This window comes from Vulpes vulpes, chromosome 14, assembly GCF_048418805.1.
Source record: "Vulpes vulpes isolate BD-2025 chromosome 14, VulVul3, whole genome shotgun sequence".
Taxonomy (NCBI): Eukaryota; Metazoa; Chordata; class Mammalia; order Carnivora; family Canidae; genus Vulpes; species Vulpes vulpes.
This window is the reverse complement of record NC_132793.1, coordinates 26,274,335-26,301,794: the sequence shown is the minus strand read 5'-3', so window position 1 is coordinate 26,301,794 and position 27,460 is coordinate 26,274,335. Positions and strand designations below refer to the sequence as shown.

The 27,460-nt window shown below is 49.2% G+C and overlaps 3 protein-coding genes across 5 annotated transcripts in view; 2 read left to right on the top strand and 1 right to left on the bottom strand.

The window, feature by feature from the left end:
• Positions 1-526, top strand: part of TTLL9 (tubulin tyrosine ligase like 9) — a 49,135-nt gene extending 48,609 nt beyond the window's left edge. For all 3 annotated transcript variants that reach the window (XM_072736138.1, XM_072736140.1, XM_025986096.2), the window contains one exon: positions 99-526. In XM_072736138.1, coding sequence (XP_072592239.1) covers positions 99-175 — 77 coding nt within the window. In that variant the 3' untranslated portion in view covers positions 176-526. The remainder of the gene's footprint in view (positions 1-98) is intronic.
• Positions 527-2,196: 1,670 nt separating this feature from the next.
• On the bottom strand, positions 2,197-8,519 carry PDRG1 (p53 and DNA damage regulated 1). Its single transcript, XM_025986099.2, has 5 exons — positions 8,321-8,519; positions 6,819-6,894; positions 5,911-5,985; positions 3,729-3,809; positions 2,197-3,128 (listed from the first exon to the last, which is right to left on the bottom strand). Exons 1-5 carry the CDS (start codon positions 8,405-8,407, stop codon positions 3,046-3,048), a joined length of 402 nt encoding a protein of 133 aa, XP_025841884.1. The 5' UTR covers positions 8,408-8,519; the 3' UTR covers positions 2,197-3,045.
• Positions 8,520-25,024: 16,505 nt separating this feature from the next.
• Positions 25,025-27,460, top strand: part of XKR7 (XK related 7) — a 28,310-nt gene continuing 25,874 nt past the window's right edge. Inside the window, exon 1 of the mRNA XM_025986148.2 lies at positions 25,025-25,620. Coding sequence (XP_025841933.2) covers positions 25,025-25,620 — 596 coding nt within the window. The remainder of the gene's footprint in view (positions 25,621-27,460) is intronic.

Below are 27,460 nucleotides of genomic sequence, written 5' to 3'. Positions count from 1 at the left end.
GGACGCAAACCATCAGGGATGCGCAGACCCTCCCAGCTGGTAGTGGGAGCACAGTGTTCCCCAAGGCCATCCCAACTAACACTCCACTTCCCTTCCAGGGTGCGTCAACGACCGGAGCAATCAGCTGAGGCAGCTGTTCCGCTCCCTTCAGAGCCAGAAGAAAGCCTCCAGTTAGTTCCCAGCTGCAGGGAGGACAGCGACCCCAGGAAGGTGTCCCGCAGTCCTTGCCTACCTGTTTCCAGCACCGCGGCTGGCGACCTGGAGCCCTTGCCTCCCCTCCTCTGGCCTGGCAGCAGCTTTGCGGGCTCAGTGGCCTGTGGTGCGCTGCTCACTGCTCATTCTGGGCCCCCTGGAGACCCCAGCCCCACCCTGGTCACCTCTGCGCCGGGAGACAGCCAGTCCCTGGGAATGGTTGTGCTTTAGCCTTGCAGGACTGGCTTGGCAATCAGACCCAGGGAGGACAGCTGCAAGCCCTGCTACCCCAGAGAGACCACATCCAATAAATGAGCACAGGCCTTACTTGGGAGTCACTGCGCACTGGGCCTGGTTCAGGGGATGCTGTTTGCTGACACCAAGTCCTCCTGGGTTTGACCCTTGATGTCTCCAAGGTCAGTGCTAAAATGATCCTTCAGAAGCAAGGGTTCAGAGACTAGGGAACTGGTCTTAAGGTGTGCAAGCAGTCATTAGACTGTGTTTATTGGGCTCTGGGGAAGGGCTGAGCCCTCAATACACCTTTCTCTCCTTGAAACTCCCAAGCAGGAGAAATGGAGAATCCCCAATTTCTCAGATGGACAAGGTAAAGATAAGGAAGGCTGAGCTGCTTAGCGAGGTCTCTACAAACATGTACTTATGGGGAAGTCAGCTGGGTGATGGAGGTGCTTCTCTGCACCTTCTTGTTTCAGGCTGGGAGCTGAGCTTTTTAAACAGAAAGCCTTGCCCTGGCAGGCAAGAAGATGGCTTGAAGAGCCATCTTGCAAGTACAAGTTCTGTATTTTCTATATATTCCCCATTCCTAAGCCTCCTCTAGGATTAAGAAAGATTGCAAGAGAGCGGGCTATGGGCAAACTCCACAGGGACCTACTATGGAACCCCAGGCCGATTGTTACAATTATCCCTGCTGCAAGACAGGCAGATTTTGACTGCCTAGGGAAGGGAAGGGTTTTTGGAAGGTACAATACTGGCAAACCCAAGACGTGAACCAGCCAGCCTTGGGAAGGCCAGAAGCCAGGTCACTCTGGGTCTCTTGCCTCCAGAGCGTGGGGACTTCTATCCTTGTGACTGAGGCAAGGGCAGACAGCCCAACACAGGTTCCTCATTTCCAGGACAGCCAAGGTGATTGGCTCTCCCTTGGCCTAGCAACCACACTGCCAGACAGGCAAGGGCAATGTTCAGATACAAATCAGGAGCCAGGCACACAACCCAGACAGCAGCTACCAGGGTGAATGCTACAGCTCCCTACTCCCTACATTTTTATTTAAAAATACATACAACATGGATGTCTCCTCTTCACTCTCGTGCTCCAGCCCTGGAGTTTGTTTTGGGCGGGATCATGCAGTGTTTGCACACTAATTACTGGCTTTAGACTCCCATTTGTCCACTTTCATTTCTCACTACATCTTGGAACTTGTTCTCAGTCAGTGCTCAGAGAGCTTCCTTATTCTTGATGATAGATGTACTGTACTCCACTGTCTGGAGCTATCAGTTCATTTAACTAACCTACTATGGGCAGACATCTAGCTTCCAATTCCACCTGCCCACTTTAGGGTCATCATGGGGAAAACACATGCTACTTCTACTTAAAAAACTGAAGATGTAAAATCATAGGCATGGGTCAAATTTGGCTTATGTCAGGTATTCTGTTTGGCCAACACCCAAGTCTTTAAAAATTTCTGCATTAGCAATATTTAAAAGACAGAAAAGATTCAACTTAAAAATCCAAATTTCTAGCTTCTCTGAAAACAAATGTTAAGACCTGGCCATACCAGCTTGTGTTTCCATATAATTATGGGCTGGAGCCAAGTGGGGTGAGGGGACCCAGGTGAGGCACGTGTTCTCCATTCTGCAGCCATCACTGTTACTGCCTATCTAATCCTGCTATCATTTCCCGGCAGGAGCCACTGCCCCTTTGTAGGTGGTGTGCTTGAGGCAGTGTGCCCTTCATTAAGGATGAGATGAGGTGAAGAACAGCAGCTCCTGTTTATTCATTTAGGAAACATTTATTAAGCCCTCAATGAACATTAAAGAGATGGTGCTGCCCTCACAGCACATTCACACCAGGATCCGAGACCACTGAGGGCAGGCGGGAACTGAGTGGTGCTGGCCAGGCCCTGTCTTCAGAGGTGGTGGAGGGCCTCGTGAAGAGGCAGCTCCCTCTCCCACCCCCAGTACAGAACTCTGTAAAGGCTTTCCTGACTAAACAGCAAGTGCAGGAGTTTGATAAGCAGCACCCACTCTGGGCTCTATCCCAGGGGCAAGCAGGAAAAAAGGGCAAGTGGAAGGCAGTGGTGGGGAATGGTGTGTCTACCCCACAGATGGCTGTGGTGAACGATGGAGCACCAAGATTCTATCCTTTCAGAAACCACCTGTGAGCCTCCTGCTTTATTCCAAGTCCACTACATGATGTTTGAGAATGCCTCTCTTCCTGAAAGGAATGCAGGAATCATGTCCCCCGTCACTCCCCCGCCACTGCCAGGGGCCCATGTGAACAGCAGGCTCTTGTTATGAGTGCCTGTTTCGGTCATTCTCACACCCCCAAAGCACTGCCCCCACCCACCACTGGTGGCTGCCAGGACCTATCAATGGGTCTTGTGTCCATCCAACTCCAGTGGCCAGACCCAACAGACACTGGCAGGCTGAGGGCTCCCTCCTGCCGTCACAGAGCAGCCAATCCCCACAGACAGAGGCTTCTTATGCTCAGACTCCTGATGCCTATCTCCTAGCAGGGGGTAGTTCATGTCCTTGCAGGTTACAAAGTTGGAGAGTCCTGGGTCCGCCATGACCTCAGGGGGGATGCTGTCTTAGATCCCTCATTTTGGCTTTTGAGTTTCATCCTTTTAAGATGATCTTCAGAGCTTTAAGTTCATCCTGGTTGAGGGGGCTCAGGTTAAAACCCTTCAGCTCTGGCTTGCCTAGGGGGAGAAAACAATCATCAGCAAGTTGGGCTTCCTGTTGTCCAACCTCCTGCTGGCCCTGGAGTCAGGCCCAGGAAAGGGGCTTATGCTGCATTCATGTGCCAAACACTTGGCCCAAGATCTAGCGGGGGAGGGCCTCAAATCCTGCAATGCGTTGGACGGGGCACATGAGTCACCAAGAACCTGCAGAGCCATGATACTGCTGCCCAGAAACCTACCAATTTCTGCCAAACCTGTGACCAATCTGGAGTGGTTAGCTTTACCCAGAAGTTCAGCTCTGACCTTGACCATCTGACTGAGGCCCTCTCTGTTCCCCTCAGACAGAACTGTCCTGGTTCCTATACCACACCCAGGATATAATGTGAGATACCCCAGACTGTTCCCCTTATGGCTGGAAAAAGACTCGTGAGAGGAATAAGACCCCACAAACCTTGTCCATTCCATCTCTGGGCCTGCCAATAGCCTCTGTGCGGCTCACATGCTGCCTAGGCCCTCGCCCACCTACCTGGGAAGGCCTCCCACCCCTGCTCTGCAAAGTCCACGCTGACATTGACAGTTCTCTCCCAGCCTGGCTTCCAGTTCCCTCCAGGCCCATACCTTGGGCCTCAAAGAGGCGGTTGACCTTCACTTTAAGTTGTTTCCGGAGTTTCTCTATTTCTTTATCCAGATGATCCTGATCTGAAAAAAATGAGGTGGGCAGCGGATGGGGTTATACTACAGACACACTGACCAAAGGCAGCTGGGGAAGTCAGCTTCTCCTAGCCTCCTTGAAAGCAAGGGCTCCTGGCATTCGGGAAGAAGGGGACGTCAGAGACCAACTAAGGAAGGAATTAAAGGGCTAGAGAAAGGGAGGTGGTCTGCCCAAGAAGGCTAAGTGAGTCCAGGCAGGACTGAGCACCCGCCTCTCCATCCAGTGACCTGTTTTCATTATGCAATGTACCCTGGGCTGCTCATGGGTGGAGAAGACAATATCTGGACTTTAGGACCCCCTCCCACAGTGAAATTCCAGAAAACAGAACCATCAGACCAGAATGAAGAACCTAGACTCAGCACATCCAAGATGGTTGGAAAAAGTGTGGCTAAGGAATCTTACAAACCTAAGTCTATCAAGGTGAGCAGTTTTTAAGCAACATGACCATAGTAACATGTGATCTGAACAATCAATGGGCAAATCTGGCGCTCAAGCTTAATCTAATTAACTGTGGTGAACAGAAAAGGTTATCTTGCCAGATGGATCACATCTGAAGGCAAACTGCACTACAGGAAGTACAGGCTACAAAACTTGGTGATGCAACTGCCTAATGTCACCTGACTTCACCTGCTCATGAGTGAAGTGCTGGCTAGTTGGTCTTCTCCACAGATCTTCATTCTTTCTGATGGAGATAAGCTCTGAGCAGTCGAGCCCTCTGGCCTGGGCAATGGTTCTAGTACTCATGGTAAATGAGCAATGCTAGTCTCTTACAAGCTTATTTTACTTGCATCAACCCCTAAGAACTGGTGATGATAATATCCCAGAACCCTTCTAGGTATGGCGACAACCCACAACTGTGGGCCAAGACAGCTGAGAACCTGAGTGGCCAGCAGCCCACCACCCAAGTGCAATAACAACTCTTAATTTTATATTCATAACAGTAGTGTGTATTTTTTCAACAGGAAGGTGGAAACTTCTCTAAGGTGATCTAGTCTCCTTTGCTATAATTTTATTTCAACAGGGATAGGGAGCCTCTGCCTTCAGGGACAGAGGCGACCTTGCTGGTCCTCTTGGCACATACATTTTCGACGGGGGAATATGCATAATCTTTCATTTTTCCAGCCAAGGACCCATTCCCTTTTGTACTTTTATGATGCTTCTCCAAAGAGCCCCCAGGATCATGCCTGCGAAGATTTGAGTAACATGCTAAGTACCTAGGCTGTGGCACTCTCTAGAGGCTCACTCTCCTCAAACCTCCATTTTCAGTGCAATCTCTATGGCAGGGGATGTGAAAAGTAAAAGTGCCTCTGCCAGGCTCCCTTGCAGCTATGGTGGCCACATGACTTAGTTCTGGCCAATGAGACGTCAAAAGTCTCTGAGGACAACAGCATTATTTTGAAATAGAAAGCAAGGCCATGTATGGAAAGCCCTCTGTTGCTCCTGCAGCCTGGCCTATGGACATGAGGCCTGAAATGACACAGCCACTATGAGAATACATGAGGGTGACCTTGCTGGGTCTCAGTGCCAGTCTTAGACTGCCCACCTTTGGACAACTACTAACAAGAAAAACAAAACTATATTTCTTTAAGCCTCCACTTGTTGGGTTTTCTTTATCTGTGGTCCAGTTCGTTCCTCACTGCTAAACAAGCACTAGGCTAAGTACACATACAGTTTTAGCTCAATTTCACAACAACTATGCTCTGGAGATGCATCCCCTCCTTCAGAGATAAGGAAATAACTCAGAGTGGCAGAGCAGGAATTAAAACCCACATTTGGGGATCCCTGGGTGGCACAGCGGTTTAGTGCCTGCCTTTGGCCCAGGGCGCAATCCTGGAGACCCGGGATCGAATCCCACGTCAGGCTCCCCGTGCATGGAGCCTGCTTCTCCCTCTGCCTATGTCTCTGCCTCTCTCTCTCTCTCTGTGTGTGTGTGACTATCATAAATAAATTAAAAAAATAAAAAAATAAAAAACCACATTTGTCTGAGCACTGCCTCTCATCAAATGGTCCAAAGCCTGACTCTCCAGTTCTAGGTTAAGACTAATGCTACGTGGGACACGTCCCTGACCCATCCCCAGAAAGCCTTACCTTTCTCAATCATTTCCTTCGTTTGAGGGTGAGGCATCTTGATAAACATGTTCCCGAAGCAAACCATCACATCTTCTGAAATGGCAAATGGTCACTCTTTGAACAAATATTTTAAGCACCTACTCTCTGCCAAGCATTGTTTAAGATACTGAGAACACAGCAGAACAAGACAAAGTTTCTGCCCTCATAGAGCTTATGACATAGTGGAGGAGAAGGAATAAGCAAGCCAAGATATGATTTGTCAGACCCTGATAAGGCTAAATACTCTGGAGAAAAATAAAGCAGGGTAAGGGAGGGGGAATGCCAGAGTACAGGACGACCTTGTTACTTTAACAGATGGTCCAACAAAGCCTCACTGATTATGTGACATTTGGGCAGAGACCTGAAGAAAGTGAGGCATAGGCCCTGCACATCTCCCCCCAAAGCTCTTCATTATGACCACTGTAACCTTCATTATGATACCCGTCCCCTTACTTGGTCATACCCACCTGGCCTCAACTAGAGCCCTCAAACCCTTCCTCCAACACCCACCCCATGTCCAGTTCTTTTTTTTTTTTTTCTGTCCAGTTCCTTCCTCAGCTTTCTTACAACTTCCAATTAAAACAAAAAAAACAAAAAACTTCCAACTAAGTATCATGTAGTTTTATTTGTAAGAGCACACCTCACCCTAGCACCTTCCTCGTGTCATCAATGATCCAGCAACCAACACCCTCCCACATCCCACCCCCGTCAGGGAGATGAGCAGCTGAAACCACTCTGTATCAGACCTCCAACATTTTCTCCCTCATCTCCACAGGCTGTGTCACACAACTGTGGCTTTTTGTCCCTATCAGGGATAAATAAATTGAAAGCCTTACAAGAAAAACAGAACAGGCCCCCAGGACTGCATGACTGAAACCTTGACTTACCAGAGAGGCTGAGATCCTTCTGCAGGGCTCGTAGGCCCTCCCGGTTCTGATTTCTTTTGGTGTCCAGGTCCACAATCTGCAAAGCACATGGGCAGGAGGGAACTCAGCTCCCTCTTGCCCCAAACCATCACCTCCCAACAGACCAGGGGCTGTTAAAACCCAAGAGAGACAAGACATCATTCCTGAGTTTCTTCCAATGTCATGCCTAAACCACACTGATGTGTAAATGTAAGTCTTCCCCTATTCTGGATCCAGGTCCTTAAAGACAATGCTCTGTGCAGGGGCCCTCCCCCTCCCCCCCAGAAGGTGTTGGGGAATCCACTGAAGTGCTAATGCTCAAGCTTCAGGGTATTTCTGAATCTCCAAGAGAGGAGAAACCTCCCCCTGGACTAGTTCCTCCGGCTGATTCTGACCTAGTATCACAAGAAGCCCAAAAATACTAGACTGCAACGACAGGGGTGGGGGGCACGGAGATGGCACCAACACAGAAGCTGCTATGGAAGTGAGGAGGCAGTAGGGTTTCTTGAGAACGCTGGCGAGCTGTGTAACTTCACCTTCTGGGAAATGGAGATATGAATAGCACCTGCCTCACAGGTTACTGAGCCAGGAATTAAATGAGCTAGCATAGTATTTGACACACAGTAAGTGCTTGAGACATTTTAACCACCACGTTATCATCATCCAGCACACCCTGATGCAGTGTTTAATGGGCACTTACCCAAGTCTTCCCCTTCTCAGTAAATATCCAATTATTCTAACTGGAGATGAGGAGCCATGAATCATTGTTCACTCCTCCTCCTCCCTCACCCCCATATGTAACTATCATTAAGACCTACTAAATCCACCTCCAAAAGATACCTCAGACCCACGCACTTGTCTCCTTCACCACCACCCTGGCCCAAACCCATTCCTTGCCTGAACCCGGGCAGTGGCCCCTCACATGTCCCTTACCCTTCTAGGCTCTGTGCTCCACCAGCAGCCAGAGGAAATCTTTTTAAAGCCCAGATCCAATTATATCCTCCTCCCTTCCCCCATTAACTCCCTCCAAACACTTAGCACTTAAATTAGCACAAGGCGTCCCCACCTGCCCAACGTCAAAACTACTCAGGCCCCTTTTCCTCTTCTCCCGAGAACCTTGGCGAAGACAGGGCACCCGCGGTCGGGGGGGGGGGGGGCAGGGGAAGGGGGGAGGAGGAGGAACTGCATTTTGAAAAAGGCGTTGAGCCGTTACCCAAAGAGATAACGGCTCGGATCCGGAGGGGGACGGAGACAGGGATCCGTGGCACCAAGCAGGCGCTCCTAATACGTGCGTGAGGCGCAGCGCCGGGCCAGGTGTCCGGCCCTCCCTCCCTCACCGCCGCCCCAGGTCCGAGGTCACGGTCGGGAGCCCACGGCCAGCCCGCGTCACAGCCGGATTCCGGGCCCCGCGCGCGGCCCTACGGCGCCAGCCGCCAGGCCCCGACCGCCGAGCCCCGGCCCCGGGCCGCGGAGGAGCCTCCCACCTGCCGCTTGTCCGCCAGCACCGCCTCGGCGAGCTCCTCCACCTCCACCAGGTACCGCAGCACCCGCTCCGCTTCGGGGGACAGCATGGGGCCCGCCAGCTCCGACTCAGCCCGGACCGGGGAGCGAGCCCGGCTCCAACACCGGTAAGCCTCGGCTTCGGCTGCGCACGCGCACGGCCAGGGCTTCCGGCGCGCACGCGCAATTAAAAGGAGAGTGGTGCGCAGGCGCCAACACCGGGGCGTCCTTGGGACGCGAGAGGCGGGGCCTAGCCTGGGGGCGGGACTGGAGCGCCCCCTGCAGACTCAGAGGGCGTAGGCCGCAGAGCTGCCTTTTTTTTTTTTGTATATATATATATTTTTTAAGATTTTATTTATTTATTCATGAGAGACACACAGAGAAAGGCAGAGACACAGGCAGAGGGAGAAGCAGGCTCCATGCAGGGAGCCCGATGTGGGACTTGATCCCGGGTCTGCAGGATCACGCCCTGGGCCGAAGCCGGCGCTAAACCGCTGAGCCACCCAGGCGTCCCTGTATATGTTTTAATTGGAGTTCAATTTGCCAACATATAGCGTAACACCTGGCGCTCATCCCGTCAAGTGCCCCCCTCAGTGCCCGTCACCCAGTCACCCCCACCCCCCACCCACCTCCCCTTCCACCACCCCCTGTTCGTTTCCCAGAGTTAGGAGTCTCTCATGTTTCGTCACCCTCACTGATGTTTTCACTCATTTTCTCTCCTTCCCCAGCGCCTTTTTTTAAAAAAGATTTTATTAATTCATGAGAGAAAGGCAGAGACATAGGTAGAGGGAGAAGCAGGCTCCTTGTGGGGAGCCTGATGTGGGACTTGACTCCAGGATCACACCCTGGGCGGAAGGCAGATGCTCAACCACTGAGCCACCCAGGTGCCCTAGAGTTCTTCACTCTGACCAAGAAAGAATTAGTTTTTAACCTGTGGTTCTGTATGGATCCAACTCTCCATCAGCTGTCATTTTATTTTTGATGATTGCTGAGGACCCCCAAGCAGAGGTAACTCTTTGATGATGGTAGGAGGAGTAGCAGAATTAGGCAATAACACCCTAATTACCTAATTAATTAGGGGCACCCTATGTGATTGGCTCTGGGGACACATTTGGCTTTTTCTGGTTCATCCTAGGTGAAAGTGAGGATAGGGGCAAACATTAGGGAAGTTCTCCATCGTTGACGTCGTCCCTTTCACTAATTTTTATATTCCCCAAATGAATGAGACCATATAATGTTTGTCCTTCTCCGATTGACTTACTTCACTCAGCATAATACCCTCCAGTTCCATCCACGACGAAGCAAATGGTCAGATTCATCCTTTCTGATGGCTGAGTACTATTCCATTGTATACATAGACCACAGCTTCGTTACCCATTCATCACTCGATGGACACCGAGGCTCCTTCCACAGTTTGGCTATTGTGGACACTGCTGCTATAAACATTGGGGTGCAGATGTCTTGGTTTTTCACTGCATCTATGTCCCAGCAGTGCAATTGCTGGGTCGTAGGGCAGGTCTATTTTTAACTCTTTGAGGAACCTCCACACAGTTTTCCAGAGTGGCTGCATCAGTTCACATTCCCACCAACAGCGCAAGAGGGTCCCCCTTTCTCCACATCCTCTCCAACATTTGTGGTTTCCTGCCTTGTTAATTTTCCCCATTCTCACTGGTGTGAGGTGGTATCTCATTGTGGTTTTGATTTGTATTTCCCTGATGGCAGGTGATGCAGAGCATTTTCTCACGTGCTTGTTGGCCATGTCTATGTCTTCTTTGGTGAAATTTCTGTTCGTGTTTTTTGCCCATTTCATGATAGGATTGTTTGTTTCTTTGGTGTTGAGTTTAATAAGTTCTTTAGAGATCTTGGATACTAGCCCTTTATTTGATATGTCCGCAGAGATGCCTCTTAATGCTCCTGCCTCCCTTTCTGTTTCTTGAGCACCTGCTAGGTGCCAGGCAGTTTTAGGTGCTGAGGGTGCCACAGTGAACAAAACACAGTCCCTGTCCTCATGCGACTTCATCCTAATGGGAAACACTGACAATTTATGACAAAACAAGTAGTTACATACTATGGCAGGCAGTGATAAGTGTTTTGGAGTAATACAAATCATTCTTCCCCTGTTTAAGGAATACCAAGAAGGTCCACGTGTCAGTGTTACTTCTGTTTAACCTCTGACACCTTCCATTGCCAATTTATAAAATGGGAGTGAATAAAAATCCCCTTCATTGTCTCTCCGCGGGATCAGAAGGAGGCAGAAGTCTTTTTTTTTTTTTTTTTTATTCATGAGAGACACACAGAGAGCAGCAGAGGCACAGGCAGAGGGAGAGGAAGGCTTCCCGCTTGGACCTTGATGGGGGACTCAATCCCTGGGATCACAACCTGAGCCAAAGGCAGACAGACGCTTAACCACTGAGCCACCCAGGTGCCCAGAAGGAATCATTTTTAAAATTCTGTTTTCAGCAGTATTGATTGAGCTCCTGTCTTGGGCCCAATATCCAGAGCAATTGACCTAGACCCACGGAAGGGGCTGAAAACCATGTGCAGTTCAGCTCAGAAAAGAAGTTCTGTGTTGAAAAAATAAAAAAAGTTCTGTAAGTGCAAGAAAGCAAATCGGTGTGAACCATAGAATTTGGAAGGACCTCCAAGAAGAGGCAGGCAGGCGGAATGTGGCTGCCCTTCAGAACAAGAAGGTCCCCTAGAGATCTCCATGCCCAAACCCCTCATTGCACAGCTGAAAACACTGAGGCCCAGAGAGCAGTGAGGAGCTTACGAAGTGAACAGCAGACCTGATACTAGAATTCTGACCTCCTGCCTCCCTGATTCTAGCTTTTTTATTCTCTCATCAGGCCCCCTGGTAACCAAGCCCTTTCACATCCCTTGCCTTACTTGAATTTCACGATTTTTGTACAGATGGGTTATTACTGCCCATTTCATGGCTGCGAGCTCAGGCCAGGAGAAGGGCAATGCTTTGCCACACAGAAAGTCAGGAACAAACGTGTGTCTAGAAGCATTCTGGTCTCCATACCACAGCTGTGTCTGGACCCTGAAAAAAACTGTATCCCCCAGATTATGGCCCCACAAGCCCCAGTAGCACTGCCTCTTTGCCTGGCCTTTGGCTTCCTTCAAGTGCTAGAGACAGCTAATTTTCCCTGCAGCTGCCCTGCATAGAGAAAGAAGGAGATTCATTAAGGATTCCTCACTGAGGGTGAATTTGTCGCCAAACCCAAGATGTTTTGTGTAAACACCTTCTGGTTCAGAAACGCAGGCACAGGCCCTATGAAGGAAGAAAGAACATTTGCCAAAGGAGAAATAGGGCTTAGGAGGACTCCCTGGGGCCTAAATCTCAGGACTGGGTCTCTTCCACACTGGAGCCCAAAGAGGACCAGACCAGACTGACCCTTGACCCCTGACCCCTGCCAAATGGGCCTGGATGGAGAAAGGTTGAAGTAGGCTCCCAAACTGACTGTGACTGGCCCCTAAAGTCATATGTTTCACTTATGTTTATAATAATCTATTCCACAATATTGACTGTCCTGACCTTGTTATAGGGATTCCACCACGAGCAAAAACCAGACATGGTCCTTGTTTGGTCCTTGTTCTTAGAAACCTTTCAGTCTGGCAGAAGAGACAGATGATCAACACATGAACATGTAAATATATCAAAGGTCAGGTGGACAAATGCTGTGGAAAACAACAGTACAGGACAAGGTGGAGGAAAAATGATGGAGGGGCTATTTGCAATATGGTGGGCAGGGAGGGCTTCTCTGAAGAGGATGGACTGGAGCAGAGATGTGGAATAGATGAGGGGTAAGCCATGTGAATGTCTGGGGAGAAAGTGTTCCAGGCAGAGGGAACAGCCAATATGAAGGACCTGAGATGAGGCTTTTGGCAAATTGAAAGAATAGCAAGGCCAGTATAGGTAAAACAGAATGAGCAAGGGGAAGAAGTAGGAGATGAGGTCAGAAAGGGGAAGGAGACATTAAACAAATGGTTCTATAGAAGGGGCTGTAGGTGCCCTGCCCAAATCAGTAAGCTCTCCCTTGAAGTCACCTGTGAACAACGGTGCACAGGCCTGTGGCTTCCTGCTTCTCTCTGCTCATGGGTGCGAGTTGAGTTGGGGGAATGCTGGTGAGCTAAGGCCCGCAGGAGTGACCCTTAACCAAGAAGAGAGAAGAGTTAGTGACTGCATATCCCATCTTCTTTGCCTCTCTGTGGGAGACCCAAGAGGAGGCTGCTACACTCATCCAAGTAAGAGAGGGTGGTCATTGCACCAAGGAGTAGCAGTGGGGGTAGCAGGCAAGGGGGTCATCTCAGGGCCTTTGCACTCATTCCTCCATTAGCCTGGATTAATTTTCTGCCACACCTTTGTACCTGTGTCAAGGTATACCTCCACTTATCAGCTTGGTGTCACCTCTTCCCAAGGGTCAGGAGTCTTCTCTGGGCCCACACAGCTTCCTGGGCATCCCCGATCTCCGTGCTTAAATATTATCTTTTTCTCCAATCATCTCCCTCTCCAGCCATAAGCTCCAGGGCAGAAACCATAACTGCTATGTCTCTAGAGCTCAGAATGGTGCCTGGCACATAGTGCTCAGCCAATGTTTACGGAATGAAAGCAGAACTTTCTAAAATCCAAAGTAGTCAAAGATGAACAGAGCTAACTCGAGGGTAACTAGTTCAAATTCCAGAAGGAAGCCTGGACTGCCACATGGTCAGAATATTGCAGAGGATGAATCTCTCTGCAGCCTCAGGTGGCTTGGGAGATGGGCCAGGGTCTGGGGGATGTGGGGGTGATCCCTAACCAGAAAAACCCTGCCTGGTCACACTGGGTATGTCCCCAATCTTTAGCCACCCTAAGGCTAGGCCAAAAGGGACATGGTTGCTGGGACTTTGGTGTTTGGGGACTGGAGCCAACATAAGGAATGCTGTGCCCATTCTGCTAGGATCCCCTTTTACTGTGCACCCTCTTTGGGTGTGTGTTTAGTAACCAGTAATTGCTTCTCTCCTTAGGGAGGACTGCCTGCAGGCTGCTGGAAACTCCTGAGGTGACTTACCTTCCCCCTAAGGTATGACCCATTATCAGAGATATGAAAGCCCACCTTCCCTGCCTGGGATGCTGGTGTGGGTGTGGGTGGATAACTCTGAGGTTTAGCTTACACTCCACAGTACCCCTGTGGGATCAGGCTGGATGGAAACTGCCATCCACATGACATCTGCAAGGGCTGCTTGGCTTCCTTTTCTTCTCCTTCCCTGCCTCCCCCACCCTAAGGTCAAAATCCCCCAAAACCCTCACCTTACTCAGTAAAAGCCAAACTCCTTGCTGCTGAGGCCCACAAGACCCTGCATGCCTGCCTTGCCCCTTTGAGGCATTTCCCATCTCTCTCCCCCTCTGCTCTCCCTCATTGGCTACAAGTGTTGGCTTAAATTTCACCTTCTCAATGAGACCTACCCTGACCACTGTACTGTATTTAAAAATGCAAACCCCGCCCCTCCCTGTTCTCTGATCAACTTCCTCTGCTCTGCTTTTTTTCTCCTTTTTTTTCATAGCACTTGACACTTTCCAATGTGTTATATAATTAACTTATTTGTATTTACTGTTAAATCTCCCTCTGCTAGAAAAGAAGTTCCACAAGAGCACGAATCTTTGTCTCGTTTGTCAGTGACACATCCCAAATGCCTAGAACAGTGCCTGACCCATAGTAGATGGTCAATAGACATTTTTGAATGAATGAATGAGGAAGGAAGCCAGAACTCTAATTGAGCAGATTCTCTTTGAGGCCAGGTTCTGAACCCCTGTGCAGGAGGTGGGTGGTGGGAGCAGCAGATCATGCCAGGACTTGTTGGCTAAGGTAAGGGGATTGGATTTTGTTCATAGTCAGTGAGAAGCTACTGGAAGGTTTTGAGCAAATATGGGACATGATTGGGTTTACTTTGTAAAAGCACTCTTTGGCTGTGGGGATAGGGTGGGTTAAAAGGGGGGAGGGGCACAGTCTAGGGAGCTGGGTGTTAAGGACGGGAGGATGGTGATGGGGGCTCGGAGAGGCACAGGACTGTGGCTGCACTGGGCCTAGGAGTAGCAAGAAGCCTGCTCAATGTCCCAATTCTCCAGGCAGCCTGGGTGGTTGCTTCAAAGGCTCTGACCTGTGAGTAGTCCAGGCTGGGCCTCCCAGCTGCTGACAACATGCCCCTGTCCCACAGATGGACTGTTTGCTCTCCTGGGTGGTCCCCAGCTCCTCCCTCTGCTTCCTTTGCGCCCTCGTGGGTTTGGCAGGTGGAGGGGAGGGCTCCACTCCTTTCCTCCTCTGACCCAGAGAAGAATCCTTACATTCATTCCATCTTCCTTTGTGCCCTCACTTCATCCTCCCACATCCCCCAGTAACACAGAAACCTGATTCCCGTAGGGCAGATGAAGACACTGAGGCCCGGAAAGAGGATGGGACCCTCTTGAGGTCATGCAGCCAGATGGGGAGCCAGGTGGGGAACCTGTCTTCCAACTCCCCTTGCCCTGATTTCATCAGGCAACAGATGGTCCCAGGGCTTGACTTGAAAAATCTTAAGTGACCTCAAAGAGAATGCAAGGCTAGAACATTACAGGCCTCCCTGAACTGGCCTTTGCTATTACCTTTAATGCTAAATCTATTCATTTTAAATTCCAGGAACAGATTCTTCTTACCAAAACTGACAACATCACAGAAAAGTTTCAAATTCCTTTTTGACACCCCTTCCCCTCAACCCAGTTCCCCTTAGAGTCCCAGTTTGAGTGTGTCTTTTCAAAACTGTGATATTCATATAAAGACATAGTTAGGAACCCTGAGAAAATATAGGAGACCATCGTGTGTGTGGTAGGGCAGTAAGGCAGATGGAGGGCACTGCTCACAAATGGATCACTTTGTAGTCTGTTGACTCTTGGACATTTTTGATTGGTATGTTTAGATCACTCTCCTGTTTTCTGACAGTTGCCATGTTTTTTTATAATGTAGAAGCACCATATTTCATTTGTTTCTCTAGCTTGCTAACTTAAATTTTACATTGATTTCTTATGCACTGAAGTACCAAGGGTGGAATAGGCCCCACTGCTCAGTTCTTTTTTTTTTTTTTTTTTTTTTTGAGATTTTGTCTCTTTACTCATAGAGACACACACAGAGAGAGAGAGAGAGAGAGAGAGAGAGAGAGCAGAGACACAGGCAGAGAGAGATGCAGGCCCCATACAGGAAGCCCGACTTTGGGACTCAATCCCGGGTCTCCAGGATCACACCCCAGGCTGCAGGCGGCGCTAAACCACTGCGCCACAGGGGTTGCCCCCACTGCTCAGTTCTTAGCACACTGTCAGGAGGTAGTCTGTAAGGATCCTCTCTCGTTTGAACTATTTTCTCCTTTTCCTCCCTCTCTCTCCCCCTGCTCAATTCTGACCTCACCATAACTCTCTGATAGACATCCTTAAATATTTGAGAATGCTTACAAAATGCATAGTAGTTGTTTTATGTGCTTATAGGTTTTTAAAAATTTCAATGAAGAGCATGTATGATAAATGCACAACAGTTCATGAACTTTCAAAAAACTGAACACACCTATATAACCAGATCAAACAACAGAATGAGGAGAGCCCCTCCAAAGCCTCCCCACAACCAGCCTAAGAATAACCACCACCCTGACTTCCAATACCAGACATTGATTTTTGTCTGTTTTTGAAATGTGTACAAATGGAATCACACAGTGTGTGTTCTTCTGTGTCTGACTTCTTTTGCTCAACATTTTGTTCGTGAGATTTATCTCTATAATAGTGTGTAGTTGTGGATGGATCACTTACTTTCAATGCTATAAAGTATTCCACTGGTCAAATTACACCACAATCAAACCATTCTGCTGCTATCAGTGGACATATGGTAGTTTCCAGCATGGGGCTGTTACAAAGTGCAGATGTGACCGGTTGTTTGTCTTTAGGTACACACACATGCATGCATTTCTGTTGTGTGTGTATCTAGGAGCAGAATTGCTAGCTATGTCCAATTTTAATAGATACTGATAAACTGGATAAGTATTTTAAATCCAGATAAATATTATTGTGCTATAAGTCATGTTCATTTCCTGCTCCTTTTTTTCCCCCTTCATCTGATATTTCCAGCTCTATCCATCTACTCTGTGTATCTCTAGTTCCTGCCTCCTGGAAGCTCCAGAGAACCCGAGCTGCTTCCCCTGACATTTCACTTGTCCTTTCCCTTGGTTGTGAATGCTTGAGTTCCATTTTTTTCTCCCCATTGATACACACAGAGCCACCCTGATTGCCCTAGCACACTACTGCCTTGTCATAAGGCATGAATATGCTTCTTTCCCCTCTAAATACTGCCAGGCTCCTCTCCAGAATGGCTGCGCTCATTTATACCCCTACTGGTAATGCACGTCCTCACCAACATGAGGCATTATCCACCTGTGTATGGCTTGTCCATGCAGTGGCATCATATTTACTAAACAGTTCTCTTGTGGGAAGACATTTCAGTTGTTTTCCATATTTTTTTCTTAAGATTTTATTTATTCATGAGAGACACACAGAGAGAGGCAGACACACAGGCAGGGGGAAAAGCAGGGTCCCTGTAGGGAGCCTGACGTGGGACTCAAACCCAGGACCCCAGGATCACGACCTGAGCCAAACCACTGAGCAACCCAGGTATCCAGTTGTTTTTCATCTTATCAGAAGTCCTACAGGGATGCCTGGGTATCTTAGCAGTTTAGCGTCTGCCTTTGGCTCAGGTCATGATCCTGGGATCCTGGGATCAAGTCCCACATTGGGCTCCCCCATAGGAAGCCTGCTTCTCCCTCTGCCTGTGTCTCTGCCTTTCTCTCTGTGTCTCTCATGAATGAATAAATAAATAAATAAATAAATAAATAAATAAATAAATAAATAAAATCTTAAAAAAAAAAAAAGTGCTGCAATGACCCTTCGAGCCATGTTTCCTGGTGCTGCTCTTGTGAGCTCAACTTTTGCTTTGCCTCTTCTTCCTCCACAATTCTTGAACCCTAGTCTCCCAACACATCCCAGCATTCTCACCTCTCTGCCTTTGCTCAGGCTATGCCCTCTGCCCAGAATATCCTTTGCTTTCTTTCTCCATTTGTTGAGTGCTTACCCCCTTCCCTTAAAGCCTCTCCTTCTAGAAGACACCTTCGTCCCGCCCAGTCCTCAATCCTCAGGAAGGTCACTCTCCCCTCAGGCCTTCCAGAGGGAATTATACTTTGGTGGACAACCTCCTCCTCTTCCTCCTCCTCCTCTTCTTCCTCCCCCTCCTCCTCCTTCTTTTTAAATATTTTATTTATTTATTCACAAGAGACACAGGCAGAGGGAGAACATGCAGGACTCGATCCCAGGACCCTGGGATCACAACCTGAGCCAAAGGCAGATGCTCAACCACTGAGCCACCCAGGTGCCCCTGGTCCTTCTTTTCTTCTGACATCAGTCATGTTCCTCTTTTGGGCTACCTATTTTTTTTTTTTTTTGCCACTGTTTTGGCTTTTCATGGCCTTGGAGCCTGCTGGGGCTAGGGGCTCCATGCGCTTCCCCTCAGGTGCCCAGGACCTCAGGTACCCAGAGGTCTACTGAATGACTGAGTGTGCCCATGACCTAATCGTGCATTGGAGAAAATTAAGGGTCTCTCCCCCCCCCCTTTACCCCTTCCTCTCCTTCTTCACCAACCAGAACCTTTCAGGAGTTGCTCCTTCCACTGGAAAGAGGGTGGAACATGAAGTCAAGACTTTCCCTGTCTTAGCTGGAGATGAGAGACTCTTTTCATCTGTAAAATAGGTGTTAGCATTCACTCATTCGCTCAAGGCAACAGTTATTGAGTGCCTACCCTGTGCCAGGCCCTGGGTATCCACTGATAAATAGGACAGGCCTGATCCTGAGTCTTGCAGGCTTTCAGTCACAAGGATAAGATTAACATTCAGGCATATACTATTCCTAACTGCTCTAAGGCTCAAATGAAAAGCTCAGAGCCCAATAAGATATATTTTAATCTAACCTAAACCAGGGGGTGGAGGTAAAAGAAGCTTTCTTTAAAAAGTGACACTTGGCCTAAGATCTAAGAATGAATGAAAGTAAACTAAGTAATTGAAGAGGCTATGGGTGAAGGTAAGGTAGAGACATTGTTTTAAGCAGGGAGAAGAGCACATGCAAAGGCACTGTGGCAGGGGGGAACATGGAGAAGGGCAGTGTGGCTGGAGCCCAAAGAGAAGGGGAGAGAGGGAGAGGAGATGAAATTGAATGAGTAGGCAGGAGCTAGGTCACAATGGAGGGCCTGATGAGCGAAGTGACATTGAGAAGTGGACTCATTCACTCAATAAGTAATTATTGGACACCTTCCATTAGCCTGGAGCTGTGCTATAACAGTGGACAAGGCAGACAAGGTCCTTGTTCCCACAGAGCCCACAGTCTGCGGGCAGAGAATAACATCAAGGAGAGGAAGAATGGCTAATCTTTTTAGAGGTCCTACTGTGTGCCAGAAAAGGTGCTGAGTACTTTCCCTATACTCTCTCATTTGATCCTCGCCACTACATATCATGAAGTAGGAAATTTTCTTTGGAAGAGGAAACAGGCTTAGCAAGGTGGAATGATCTCCCCATCTGCAGTCTGAGGCTATATAACAGTCCATTTTAAAAGCCCTTTTCCAAGCACTTTTACTCAATGCCAGTATGTGTGACAGACATGGATAGAATCCCTACAAAGGGATCTATCTAAATTATAAACACACATACCATTCTATCAGCAAGTAGATTTAGTCTACAGAGATCCAAAATGGTACGTCCACAAAATTATTCACTAACAGATTGTTTTAACAGGCTGGAGACAACCCAACAGCCCATTTTTTAGGAGGTTAGTGAAGTAGATTATGGACCATCCATGCAACGGAATGCTGTGATGCCATGAAAAAGAGCAAGCGCACTGTCTGTGCATTGACATGGAGCCGTCTCTGAAAATGCTATTACGTTAACAGAAGACAAAGGACAGAAGTATGTACAATTAAGCTATCCTTTGTTTCAAAATGGTGGAATAGGGTTAGAGATAAGTAGATGGGAGAGAGAGAAAAAAGAGAGAGAGAGAGAGAGAGACTGAGAGAGGAAACTTGTCATTGATTGTCTCTGGAGAGGATGGCTGGAAGACAAGGGACGACAAACGTGTCCTTTTTGTACCTCTGGACTTTGAACCATGTGACTGTGTCAACTACTCAATAAGTAAATAAATAAACACAATTGTTTTTTTTTTTTTTCACAATTGTTTGTTTAAAGGACTTTTGGATTCTATAGGAAAGAAAGTGACATTGGAGCAGGGAAGACCTTCCAGGATTATTGAATTGAAGGTGTCTTAGTGACTTGCTTGTTTTACCAATGAGGAAACTGAGGCCCAGAGGTGAGAAGTGAGGTGACTTGCTCAAGGTCACCTAAGCAGGTAATGGCAGACTCAGGACTGTCTGTCACTTGAATTACAGACCTGTGTCCTTTCATGTCACAGCTAATTCAGAATCATTATACCTATGTGCTACGTTCCACTAAGTGCGGAGGACACAATGGTGAAGGATACAGGCATGACTGCTGCAGATCTTATCCTCTAGACAAGAAACAAATACATAGTATAACATTATGTAGTGATAGATGTTGTGGATAAAAATGAAGCAGGTGAGGGTATCCCCTCTGAGTGGCAGGGGAAGTTACTAGGAAAACCTTCTGAAGAGGCAGCATTTTAGAGAAAAGAAAGATGGAGCCTTGTGAATCCCAGGGTGGCATTGTGGTAACAAAGCTAGGCAGGGAGGATTAGGTTGGCATGGTAAGAGAATAGCGAAGAGTCAGTGGCTGGAACAGTATGAAGGAGGGAAAGACAGAAGGAGGTGAGGTTAGCGAGGAAAGCAGCAGAGAGACTGTAGGCAGTGCTGGGGACATTGGCTCAAAGTGGGGTAGGAAGCAGTAAGAAGGTTTTGAGCAGAAGGAAACCTGACTAGATTTCTTTTTAAAAGAGGACTCTCTGGCTAAGGGTGGAGACTGAACATTAGGAGCGAAAGAGGGGCTGCAGGGAGCCCAATGAGGAGGCTGGTGTGGTCCAGTTGTCCATGAGAGAGGTGACAAGACCGTGGCTTGGGGCCATGGGTGGGAGCAGAGATTGGTCTCCCCATCTGTACAATGAAGGAGTTGGATGACACGGTCCCTTAGGGCCTTTCTGATTCTGGCATTTTGGTGAATTTGGCAATTTGGTGAATTAGCTCAGCATACACCAAGTACATACAGCCAAGCCTGTTTTCCTTTTCTCACAGTCTCTAGATTTTTCCTTTTGGATTTTGAATCTGGACAGAGCCCAGTGATCCAAGGCTCAGAGCGGGGACTCTTGCCCACCCCCATCACTGCCAGCCTCACTCTGGTCCCCACCTCCCAGGGACAGATGGGTGGGCAGCGGGAGGCAGCTGGGCCTTGGAGCCTGCAGGGCCCCGGGGGAGGGAATTATCTGAGAGTTCATAACCCCTCTCTGCCTTCCAGATCTTGAGTTAAAAGCCCCAAATGTCACAGCCCCAAGGGGCAAGGGTTTGAGGGTGTTGGGAGAAGGGGCAGGATGCATTTCTGTCCTCCACTGCCCACATGGTGGGGGGCATGGGGTGCTGAGAACTCCAGCCCTGGGAGCAGGAAGCCATTAGAGGCTGAAACTGGTGGCCCTCCGGCCGTGTCTGACCCACTGACCTATTTACTTGGCCTAAAAAATGTCTGAGCAAAAATGGAGCCAACATTTAAAAATCAAGAGATTGTACAATAAAATCCAGATTTCTGGCTTCTCTTGAATAATTAGAAAATCTGACCATACTGACCGCTTATTCCCATATGACAGCATTCGGCAATAGCTGAGCAGCAGCTGTCCTCATTATTATTTTATTTTATTAATAGGTAAATACGTTCACATGATTCCAAAAAATTATAAATGGGCTTATAATGAAGTCTCCCTCTTTCATCCTGTTCCTCTTCTTCCCAGTGCCTTCTTCAGTAATCTCATTTTCTTATGTAGACTTCCAAGGTTTCTTTATGCGTTTATGACAAATACAAAAATAGATTATTATCCTCCCTTTCACCTGGCTTCACTCCTCCCCCTGCCCACATTCTATCCCTTGCTTGTCCCCGTGGAGCCCTCTCTGTATTAGAAGATGGAGAGATTCATTGCCTTCCTTACTGCCACATGCCATTCTGTTGTCAGAAATTTCATGATTTATTTAGCCGGTCCCCTCCCGATGGGCATTTGGGTCATTCCCAATATTTGCAGTAATAAACAATGCTGTGCCAATTATCTTGTACACAGTTTACAGAAGAACTAAAGGAATATTATTAGAAACTGGTCCAAGCAGAAGGTGCAGTAGGCATGGATTGAGCTTGCAGCTATGATAAAGATTGTTCCCAAGATTCCCAACAAAGTTCAGGCACCATGCCCTTGGGGACTAAGGAAAGGCTCCCAAATTTATTTCTGCCACTTGCTAGATGTAGGCCTTCTCTCTGGGCCTCAGTGTTCCCATCTGTAAAATGAAAGAGGGACTTGGGGAACTGGAGAAGATCTCAGGGCCTGTCCAGTTCTAAATAGCTGTGGTCTACCTTCTCCTTCCATGTTAGCCACACCCAGGTTCTTCTCAGCCCTGGAATGAGCCTGACTCAGGCCCATTGCAGAGTCTTTGCTCAAGATGTTCTGCATTCCACCCCCACCACCGCTTCCACTAGAACACCCTTCCTGTACTCCCTTATTGGTCCTTGTCTGAATCCCTGACCTTTGATCTCAGGCCACTCAGAACACACCAGTCCAAACCATTTAGGTCAGGGTCCCCCACTCTAAAGTATCACTGATAGGTGGGACACTCCCACCTGTCCCACACTTCAGACAACCCATCTAATCCTTCTTCTGTCACCACTCCTATTGCCTGAAGTAGAATTCTTGAATGCCAACTCTGCTACTTTCTAACTAATGGTTTTAGGCAAGTGACAGTACCTCCCTGGGTCTTGTTTCCTCATGCAAGAAAAGGGCTGGTTTGAGGATAACATGTGGTAATATCCATAAAGTTCTTAGCACAATTCCTGACACACAGAAGGGCTTGATAATTCTGTGAGTCACTGCCCTTGTCTGGATCACTAATCTGGTTTATGAAATGGGGAGGACAACAGAAGCTATTTCATAGAGTTGATCACTCACTCATTCATTTAATGATATTTATTAAATGCCTATTGGGTGCCAGGCACAGTGTTGGGCACTCAGCGATTTGTTGGTGAAGAAAATAGATGAATTGTCCCAACTCTTATGAAGCTCCCAGGCAATTCCAAACAGGCAAAGGTAAAAAGATAAATTGCCAGTGTACTGATGTTAAAAAGGAAAAGACTACACTATCATAGAAGCTCATAATAGGGGAGTGTCAAGAAGACTTCTCTGAGGGATAAGGAGCAGGGCATAGTTGGGTGGGAGATCCAGGAAGGCTTTCTGTGGAAGGCATCACCCTAGCTAATAATTAGCATTAATTATCCTCACCCCATTCCCAAGAGGAAAGCATTGGTTACCCTTCCCCATTTTGCTAAGAGAAATTGAGTGACTGCCCAAGGTCATGGAGCCAGGAAGAGGTGAGTAGGTTTTGAACCCAGGCTTCCTGGCTCTAGAGTCTCAGACATAAAAGCGTGTCATCTACTTCCTGTTTGAACACGTTAATCCTAGGATGTGGATAGGTATGGGAGGTAGAGGAGCTTCCTCCATTGGGGTGGGGCCCAGAGGTAAGAATCTAACCATCGGGCTCTATCTAGGCAGAGATCCAGACATGTGTAGAACTGGCTGTTGGGGGGTCCAAGGGCAGAGCTTTCCTCTGCCCAGGGCTCTGTGCACTCCATGAGTCTCCCTGCTTAGGGCTGTAGAACAGAAAGAAGGAGAAAAGATACTGTTCCTGACTAAATCACACTGGGATTCAGACTCCCCTCCAGCCCAACCCACAAAAACTCCCACTAGTCTACACATGCCTGGGGATAGAGACTGTTAGCTTTGAATCCAGCATTGAAAACTCCCTTAATCCCTAATTCTTCCTTCTCTGTTTTCAGCCTTGGGCCACAGCTGGCACTCCAACCTCCTGAGCATTGCTGGGACTGACACAGTCCCTGGACACGAAAGGGATGCTGAGCTACAGGACTGCAGATGGCTGCTCCTTCCTGATCCAGGGCAGCTGTCACCCTTCCGAGCTACTCTGAAGCAGCGTGGTCCTCAAACCTCCCCTCGCCTCATCTTCCTTCTTCCCTTTCCATCAAACTCTCCTTCTCCCCTTATGAGACAGCAAAGCTGACTCTAGAGCCTCATGAGGGCTTGAATTTGGCTCTAGCACTGATTAACTGTGTAACTCCAGACAAATGAATTAGCTTCTCTGTGACTCAACTTCTTCATCTGTAAGATGGAAGGAAAAAAACATAAACTACCTCACAAATTGTGAGGATAAAGTGAGTTGGTAATTGTACAGTGATTCCAGTGTCCCAGGCAAAGAGAAACCGCTACATGAGTGTTTGTGCAATAAATGCCCTGAAACATCCAATCTGAGCAAAGGGGTTGTGGGTGAGCTGGGGTATCCAGGATGTATAAGCAACCCTTCCTCCTCTCCTAGATTACTGTTATATTCTCTCTCTGGCTTCTCCACCCCCAAGCTGTTTCCCAGTGAACATTTCTCTCCTCTGGCTGGCTGCAGGGGCTTCTTTCCAAATCCTGACTTGATCACATTTGTCTCTTGCTCAAATTCTGCAGTGGTTTCCCATTGCTTCCTGAATAAAGTGAATCTCCTGGAATTTTAGGATCACACCCCCCAGAACTCTTCAGGTCCACATTTCCCAGCTTTCTACCTCCCTGATCTGTGGTCCAGAATTCCTTGAAAAATGTGCCCTCCAATCTCATGGCTGCAGGCCTTTGCACTTGCTATTCCCTCCACCTGGTGCTTCCTCCCATCCCCTACCTTCTGAGGTTGCCCCCTTCCCTGCCAGACTCTACTAGGGCTGTGGCCAAATGAAGGCAGTCCCTGAGGGAGGGAAGGGGGAGAGTGGAGAAGAGACAGCAACTCTCAGAGCTGCAATTTTCTCATATTCAAACCAATAAGAAAAAGACAATAGGAAAAGGGACTCTGCAAGATCAAAGACGAGAATGGAACAATATGCAAACACTTTGGAAACTAGGAAATAGCTTGTTAGCATCCAATGATGGCTAAAGTGTTACTGAGATGCCCGCCTAGGCAGACCCTTGCTTCCAAGTCCCCCGTCCCCTACCCTCCTCAGACCTAGGCCACTGGAGGTAAACAGAGGAGATAAATGGAAGAGGAGAGGATGGAGAGGGGGGGTGGGGGGGTGAAGAAAAGAGGAAATAAGGAAGTGCAGTGGGGTGGGGGTGAGAGGCCGAAGACGTGAGGCTGGGGCCCCACGCCTCTGAGGAAGAAAGCAGAGGGTGACCTGGGATGCTCTCCCCTCCCTTCCCAGGGGAGCTGCCCCCATCCGGCCGCAGCCCTGGCGCGGTGGGGGAGGGGCGGGGGCGGCGCCGAGGGGAATGAATAATTGAAGTGGAGGGGAGGAGGAAGAAGAGGAGAGGAGGAAGAGGAGGAGGCGGGAGCCTCCCGCACAGGGTCCTCCCCACTCGGCACCCCACCCCCTCCGCCGCCCGGAAGTCGCTCCCCGCCTCCTGCTCCGCCAACATGGCCGCGAAGTCGGATGGAGCGGCGGCCGCGGCCGGCCCGGGGCCGGAGGGGGCGGCCGGAGGAGCCCGGAGCGGTGCGGGCGGGCGCGGGGAGGCGGCGGCCGCGGCGGCCGCGGCGGCCGGGGGCCCCGGAGTGACCGGGGCGGGGGGCCCGGGGCCGCGCTACGAGCTGCGGGACTGCTGCTGGGTGCTGTGCGCGCTGCTCGTGTTCTTCTCCGACGGCGCCACGGACCTGTGGCTGGCGGCCTCCTACTACCTGCAGGGTCAGCGCACCTACTTCGGCCTCACGTTGCTCTTCGTGCTCCTGCCCTCGCTGGTCGTGCAGCTGCTCAGCTTCCGCTGGTTCGTTTACGATTACTCGGAGCCCGCGGGCGCCCCGGGACCCGCCGTCAGCACCAAGGACAGCGGCGCCGGCGGGCCCTCCATCAGCACCAAGGACAGCGCCGCCGCCTTCCCGACCAAAGAAGGCGGCCCCCAGCTGGGTCCCGGGCCCGCGCCCTCCTCGGCCAGCGCCTACCGCCGCCGCTGCTGCCGCCTCTGCGTCTGGCTGCTGCAGACCCTCGTCCACCTCCTGCAGCTCGGCCAGGTCTGGAGGTAGGAGAAGCTCAGGTGGAGGGAGCTGAGCTCGAGGAGTGGGGGTGGCGAGCGGCTACTTGCCGCCCCAGCCCTACTCTGACCTCTCCAGGGCCCCTTGCGTCCTGACCTCCGCCCCGCCCCACCCTATTGCAGCTCTGATTTCTTCTTTGCCAGCTTTTCTCTGACCTCTGCCCTCAAACTCTGACCAACCCCAGTGCCATACCCCCTGATCTGGCCATTGAGGGAGGAAGGGATGGGGCAAGAAGAGAAAGAAAGTAATCCTGGGGGGGTGGGGGGGGTGGAGGGGTGTGTGAATGAGGAGGGCCCGGGACTGAAGGGGGTGTGTGAAGCTTGGAACAGGGCCCTAGGGCTCCATCCAGCCTTGACTCCTTCCTCTGCTTGAATGCTAAGCTTCAGCTTAGGAAAGATCTCAGAAGTCCTTCCTTGCTCTCAAAACATCACCAGTTTGGAATCTCAGTCCGTTCCCAACCTCCTGGGAGAAACAGAATTGAGGCAGCTAAATGAATATCCCGCCCAAACTTTTTGGACTTCTGGTTAAGGGTATGCCAGACCCTGCTGAGAAGCTGTCTGGCTTCTTCTGTTTCCTAGGACTCCCCCAGTGTCTCCCTTGTCCAAACAAGACCAAGGGGATTTGGGATCTTGAATCTGAGATTAGACGGCCACTAGCTGTCCCTTAACCCCAGGACAGGAAAACAAAACTGAGGCTTTGTACAAGCAGCCCACTTCCAGGCTGCCTGCCGAGCTAAGCTAATTGGAGACACGGGGAATTCTGAACCTGGGGTTCCTCTTGAATCAGAATTGCTCTGGTAGCTTAGGCTCTACTGTGCACTGACAGAATGAACTTGTCCACTATGTGATCTTAAATAAACCTCTCTCCAAGCCTTAGTTTCTTTACCTCCAAAATGAGGGATAGTCTCTACTTATCTCATCTCATTGGTCTACCCATCACATTTTCTTACCAGTTGGGAGAGATGGTCAGGTGAGAGAAGGTCTGTGTGAATGCCATGCAGACTGTAACGTACTTTAGGAATGTAATAGATTATCATGAACACAGATGTGGGGAAAGCATGGAAAAAGTCAAAGTCATCGTAGAGAGTAAAGGGTGATTACTGCTGTTGTTATATTTATTCTGCTACTTGTTAACACATTCTGCCTAACTTAGAAGGTTCGGTACTGGGCTGAGGGTTGGAAACAGGACTCCCAGGGTTTCCCAGCTGCTCACTTGCTGTGTCACCCTTGTTGTGTTGCTGAGTTTCTCTCTGCCTTGGTTTCCCCATCCATTGCTTGCTGAGATGATGTGTATATTCCATTGAGCTTGCCCTGGGGGAAAACGGAGGTGGAGCTCTATCCACACAAGGTGGTGTTATTATTATTAGCTTGACACATAAAAATATTCATGTCTACATCCAGGAACTAATCTGCATTTATCATTCTGTGCCCGAGTGGACAGATGGTGATAGATATTTTTAGATCCTGAAATGGTAACTTCCTATTCTTGGTAGCCAAAGCTTCATCCCCCTTTCCCTTTAGCCTAAAGTGGGCCAGCTGCCCCTTAACTCACTGGCTACCTCAAACCTCCTCATCCCCCTGTTCAGAATCCACTTACAAGAAACAAATATTTTTTTCTTAAACATAAACTGAATTTCCCTCAAACAGGTTTTTGCAAAAAATGACCATGGGAGTAGGGGTGGGGGTCTCAGGGCAGTGGCTGGAGATGACGGAGGGTCCATGGCTTCTCAGATAAAAGGGCTACTTCCACTCTCCCTCATTTGCAAAGTGAGGGGGTTGGGATAAGATGATTTTGCAGGGATGACAAACTAATGGTCCCTGGGTTGAA